Here is a 6,000-nt window from a genome sequence, read left to right on the forward strand (position 1 = left end):
TCAGAGCATTGAGGGATATGGTGAGATGGCAGGAGTATGGGGTTGAGTAGCTTCTGGGATCAGCCATGAAGGAATGGTACAGCAGACTCAATGGGCTAAGTAGCCTAATTCTGCTCCTATGTTTTATGGTCTAATAGTAGCAGTAAATATAAAATTTGGGGAAATCATGCTGCAGCCATATAAAATTTTGGTTAGGCTAATTTAAAGTATAATGTGCGTTTTGGTCACCTCATTACACTAAGGATGTGGAAACTTTGAAAAAGGTGCAGAATTGGTTTACCAGCAAGTTACCTGGATTAGTGAGTATGGCTAACAGAAAAGACAACTTTTTTGACCTGAATTGTTTTCTTCAGAAAATCCAAATCCAATGTGACACCTGAAAATATATAAAATTATGAGTCTGTTCACTCCCCTCCTCCAATATCCCCAGGTGGAAATATTGAATGCTAGGGTGTAGAGGTCTAAAGTGAGAAGAATGGTAAAGTTTAAAGAAACCTTTCATGAAGTGTAATGAGAATGGAGGAAAGTTTTGTCTGATGAGCAGATAATTAGATAGTTATGCATGGATATGTAGGATATGACGGTATATGAATTATATGCAGATGAGTTTTTAATTTGGAATCAGAGTAGACACAGATATTATTGCGCAAAAGGCCCGATCTATTGCTGTATTTTACTTTGTTCTATGAATCCCCAACTTATTTTGATTTTTTTGAGAGCAAGTTCTGTTTCCACTATACTATAATTAAGTGATTCGCATAACACAATTTTTTAACTCCAATCTTATGGTTACACCTTAAACTGCTGTGTATTTGTAGCACTTCATTTTTATTTGAGGCTACATTGTTCCGGGTGCTGTTACCTCAGAGGTGAAATGTGGCACATATCCTTCCTAAAGTTTCAATGAATATATTCCAACAACCAACTCAGAATCAGAATGAGGTTTAAAATAACTGATACATGTTGTGAAATTTGTTGTTTTGTGTTAGTTGTGTTAGTAGTACAGTGCAGTAGATGCAAAATATTTATGATACATAAACAGTCTATGTTCCAAGCCTACACTGGTGACCGTCCCACACTTCTCCTATACCACATTGACAACTACGTTGGTGTTGCTTCCTGCACCCATGCTGAACTCATCGACTTCATCCACTTTGTCTCCAACTTCCACCCTGTCCTCAAATTTACTTGGTCCATTTCCAACACCTCCCTTCCTTTTTTTGACCTCACTGTCTCTGTCTCTGGAGACAGCTTATCTACTAATGTCTATTATAAACCACGGACTTTCACAGCTGCCTGGACTATACCTCATGCCACCCTGTTACTTGTGAAAACGCTATCCCCTTCTCTCAATTCCTCCGTCTCCACCGCATCTGCGCTCAGGATGAGGCTTTTCATTCTAGGATGAAGGAGATGTCCCCCTTTTTCAAAGAAAGTGTTTTCCCTTTCTCCACCATCAATGCTGCCCTCAACTGCATCTCTTCCATTTCATTCACCTCTACTACTACACCATTGCCCTGCCACCCTACCAGGCAAGGATAGGGTTCTTGTTCTCACCTACACCCCAGCAGCCCCTGCATACAGCACATAATTCTCTATAACTTCCACCACCTCCAAGGGATAATGGAATCCTACCACCAGGCACATCTTTATTTTCCCACGCCACTTTCTGCTTTCCGCAGGGATAGCTCCCTACGCAACTCCCTTTTCCATTTGTCCCTTCTCACCGATCTCCCTCCTGACACTTAGCCTTGTAAGCAGAACAAGTGCTACACCTGCCCCTACACCTCCTCCCTCACTACCATTCAGGATCCCAAACAGTCCTTCCAGCAGCCCTGGTGTGACTTCCTGTATATCAGTGAAACCCAACATAGACTGGGAGACCATTTTGCCGAGTACATAGGCTCTGTCCACCAAAAGAGGCGGAATCTCCCAGTAGCCACCCACTTTAATTCCACATCCCATTCCCATTCTGACATGTCTATCCACGGCCTCCTCTACTGTAAAGATGAAGCCACACTCAGGATGGAGGAATAACACCTTATATTCCGTCTGGGTAGCCTCCAACCTGATGGCATGAACATCAATTTCTCAAGCTTCCAATAATGCCCCCCCTCCCTTCATCATTCCCCATCCCCATTTCCCACTCTCTCCTTATTTCCTTATCCATCATATCCTCCGGGATCCTCCCCTCTTTTCTTTCTATGGCCTTCTGTTCACTCCTATCAGATTTCCCCTTCTCCAGCTCTTTATCTTTTTCACCAATCAATTCCGCAGCTCTTTACTTCCTTCCCCTTTCACCTATCACCTTATGTTTCTCTCTCCATTCCTCCACCTTTTAAATCCACTCATCTTTTTTTTCCAGTCCTGCCTGAGGATCTTGGCCTGAAACACTGACTGTCCTATTTTCCACAGATGCTAGCTGGCCTGCTGAGTTCCTCCATCATTTTGTGTGCATTACTTGGATTTCCAGCATCTGCAGATTTCTTCTTACGTGCGTTTCCTTGACTTCTCTTTCCAGAGCAAAAATCAATTCCTTGATCATATTGGACTGTTGGGTTGCTATTACAGCACACTCAACAAACAAATGTGTACAATCACACGAGCGGCTCATCTGAGCTCCAGACAGGCTCACAATGTCAATTTCAGTTAATTCTTGAGGGGGAGGGGCTTGTGTAGGGTAACATAATTGGTGGAAATGTACATAATTCATAATGACCGAGTTGGGGTTAATTTCAAGAGGCTAGTCTGATGTGATGACATAATTACATAAAGGATTTTTAGCACACTTTTTTTTCGTTTTTTAGTGTTTAATAAATAAGTTGCTACAACTTTTCTGAAACATAAAATGACTCTGCCATTTTATTTGTGAAAACCTACAATATAATGAAAACTTAATATTCAATACAACACATCAGCCAGTCCAAATATTTTGTCTTTGCTCTTGCTGTCCATTTGCTATTTTTTAAAGGTTGTTCTGAAGAGGTAACAAAGATTTCATCTATGAGCTTCTAAATGTTTAAGCAAGTTTACATTATGTGTAGTTGAGTCATATAAAACTCTGTCCCTGAGAACATTTCTAAACAGAACTAGTGTGAAATACAGTGCTTTAAGAATTACTGCAAATGGCTTCACATCACTACCTGAAGAGAAAAATCTCAAAGACATATTTCTGTCTGACACAATAATCTCTCATGGAAAGAGTTAGTATGAACATCAGAAGACAGAACTAATATCTGTGAAGCCAAGTTGTTGGACAATATATACTGAGAGAAATGTGAAATTAAAATGCTGATTCCTCCTGAAATGCTGATTGATCTCAATCATCATTCCATAAGGTTCTGTTTTGTATGTTAACCACTGCCATGGAATACACATCATCAATGAGGCAATGCCTCTATGAGGAGGGAAGCAGGGAAAACTGACACTGAAAAATGCATTTATGCAATAAACAAAATGAGGGGAAAAAACTATCAATTTCAGGAATGTTTTAAAGTATTCTTCTACCTTATTGATAACACAGCAGCACTTACAAATAGTGTAATTAGCAACTCTTATTTACCTCAAACCAGTCTTGAAGATTATTATCAGTTAAGTCAAGTTCAGAAACGTGTGAGCAGATGGCAGCAATGTCACTCTCCTCTCCAGCTCTGTTAATTCCACAACCATTCAGCACAAGGACAGCAGGGAGGTTTAAACGTGCTAAGGAAAACATATATATCATATATTTTGCTTCATTTTAAACAATAGAGAGTGTAAACAACCAGCTGTGACCAATAATTATTTTCCATTTCCTTTTGCCATATTTTCCCCATACAGTCAATCTATGAGATTGAAAACTTGGCTCTGTCAATTATCAATTTAGGCCTTCAATTTCACTTGACTGATCAACGAACTGTTCCCATAATTTGTGAACTCACTTTGAAGAACTCTTCATCTCATGTTCTCAATATTTAATGCTTATTTATTAATATTATTGTTTCTTTGTTTCATATTTGCAGTTTGTTGTCTTCTGCATATTAATTGTTTGTCTGCCCTATTGAGTGCAGTCTTTCATTGATTCTATTATGTTTCTTGGATTTACTGAGTATGCCCACAAGAGAGCAAATCTCAGAGTTGTTTATGGTGACATGTATGCACTTCAATAATAAATTTGAACTTTTCAGATACCCAGGTCTGAGTGTAAGAAAATCATTCCTTATTTCAAGACCACAAAAAAATTCCGGCAACCCAAGTACACAAGAATGAATACATCTCCCAACAAGAATTCAGACATATTGATTTGTAATTTAGAGTCAAGTAATTTATTTCAAATATTAAAACGGTGAATTTGCTACATAATGGCCAGTTAGTCACTTCTGATCTTGATATATGTATATAATCTCAACTGCACCATACGTGTATTAATTAAAGCTCTCCTAGGTTATATCACGGATAGTTACATTACCATGAAGTTCATAATCTAATCTTCAGGTTACCGAGGCATCATCATCACTGGGACTGTTTCATCAGCATTAACAAATTTTTGAAGTGACAGCTACTGAACATGGATAGAAAATTAGTGTTACGGCTGGCAAATCCTAAACACAGGAGATTTTGCAGATGCTCCAAATCCAGAAGAACACACACAAAAAGTTGGAGGAACTCAGCAAGTCAAGCAGCATCTATGGGGAAAAATAAACAATGGATGTTTCAGGCTGAGGTTTTGGCCCAAAAGGTCTCGGCCCGAAATGTCGACTGTACCTCTTCCTAGAGATGCTGCCTGGCCTGCTGTGTTCACCAGCAACTTTGATGTGTGCTGCTTGAATTTCCAGCGTCCGCAGAATTCCTCATGTTTAGGCCCAAAAGGTTGCCTGTTTATCAAGGCTGGGAAACTTACTTTTGACAAAAATAATTATTTTGAAAATAATTTAAAAACATTGAATTTTTGTATCTACAGTGTCATACCTGCAAAGGTTTGGATTTCTTTATAAATTAGATCAAGTTTCAACTTGATAATTCACCTACTAGAAAAATATTTTAGAAATAATAAGCTTGTGCTCTGAAATTAATCAGAGCCTTGATGCATAAATACATACATAATTAGCAGTATGTAAGTCTGGGATATGTTAACATTGTGAGCAATCTAATGGTTTATAATTCACCACTACTATTTAATTTCAGGATCTTAGAAGTTGCAAAGACCCAGTATTAAAAATACATGAGCCAAGTTTTGGGGAAAACATAAAGGCTCACTCACCTTTCACAGGTGAACCATGGGGACCAGTAAAGACGTGGATGCCGATACCCATTCCTCGTCGATAAGGGAAGTTTTCTGGGCTATACTTCTCACAAATAACCTCAACAAAGCTACGTCCACGTGTGTCACTCATCTTCCAACTGTCAAGAACAATTTGCAGACTGTAGAGACAAAAAGAAGTCTATTGGTTGTGTTACTTCTGGCTGATCTGTTTAGTGAAATGTAAACAAAGAATTAAAATAAGATTAAGATCTGATTGATCTATTTTTGTACTTGAGCTGGGCACACAGTTACCATAACAACCACAGAAATTAGACAATTTATTGAAAATGTTCAAGACTATGCAAGACTGTCTAGAATAGGTCTTAAGCCACAATGCTGAATGACTTTTCCCTTCTGTAGTCTGCAAGATATGTTTGGGTATAAATGAATATTGTAATTCAATTTCATTAAATTAACCGAAATAATGTATTAACAGCAATTATTTCACAGTTTAGAAGAAAGTTAAAAGAATTCTAGTCAGCTGTCTTTTGTATTTCTAAAGTTCTGAACAACTATTCTTCTTTATCATGCTTTTCATTATTTTACATAGTACTTTTCTATTACAAGTTATTTTCATTTATTCAACATGCTATGAAATCTCAGAAAGAGAGCTATAAACTGGTGAACCTTGCAGGAGAAGAGCTTTATTTTGCAAATAATAAGGTATGACCAGAGGTGTGAATGTACTTGGACTCTGAGAGTATAAGTCACACAGAACT

General features: G+C 38.2%; 1 protein-coding gene across 1 annotated transcript in view; it reads right to left on the reverse strand.

Moving 5' to 3' along the window:
* The window catches only part of LOC134341080 (tubulin-specific chaperone cofactor E-like protein), a 56,072-nt gene extending 50,700 nt beyond the window's left edge, over window positions 1-5,372 (reverse strand). Inside the window, exons 1-2 of the mRNA XM_063038829.1 lie at window positions 5,240-5,372; window positions 3,563-3,702 (exon numbers count right to left, since the gene is read on the reverse strand). Coding sequence (XP_062894899.1) covers window positions 3,563-3,702; window positions 5,240-5,372 — 273 coding nt within the window. The remainder of the gene's footprint in view (window positions 1-3,562; window positions 3,703-5,239) is intronic.
* Between the last annotated feature and the right edge of the window lie 628 nt (window positions 5,373-6,000).

This window comes from Mobula hypostoma, chromosome Y (genome assembly GCF_963921235.1).
Source record: "Mobula hypostoma chromosome Y, sMobHyp1.1, whole genome shotgun sequence".
NCBI classification, from domain to species: domain Eukaryota; kingdom Metazoa; phylum Chordata; class Chondrichthyes; order Myliobatiformes; family Myliobatidae; genus Mobula; species Mobula hypostoma.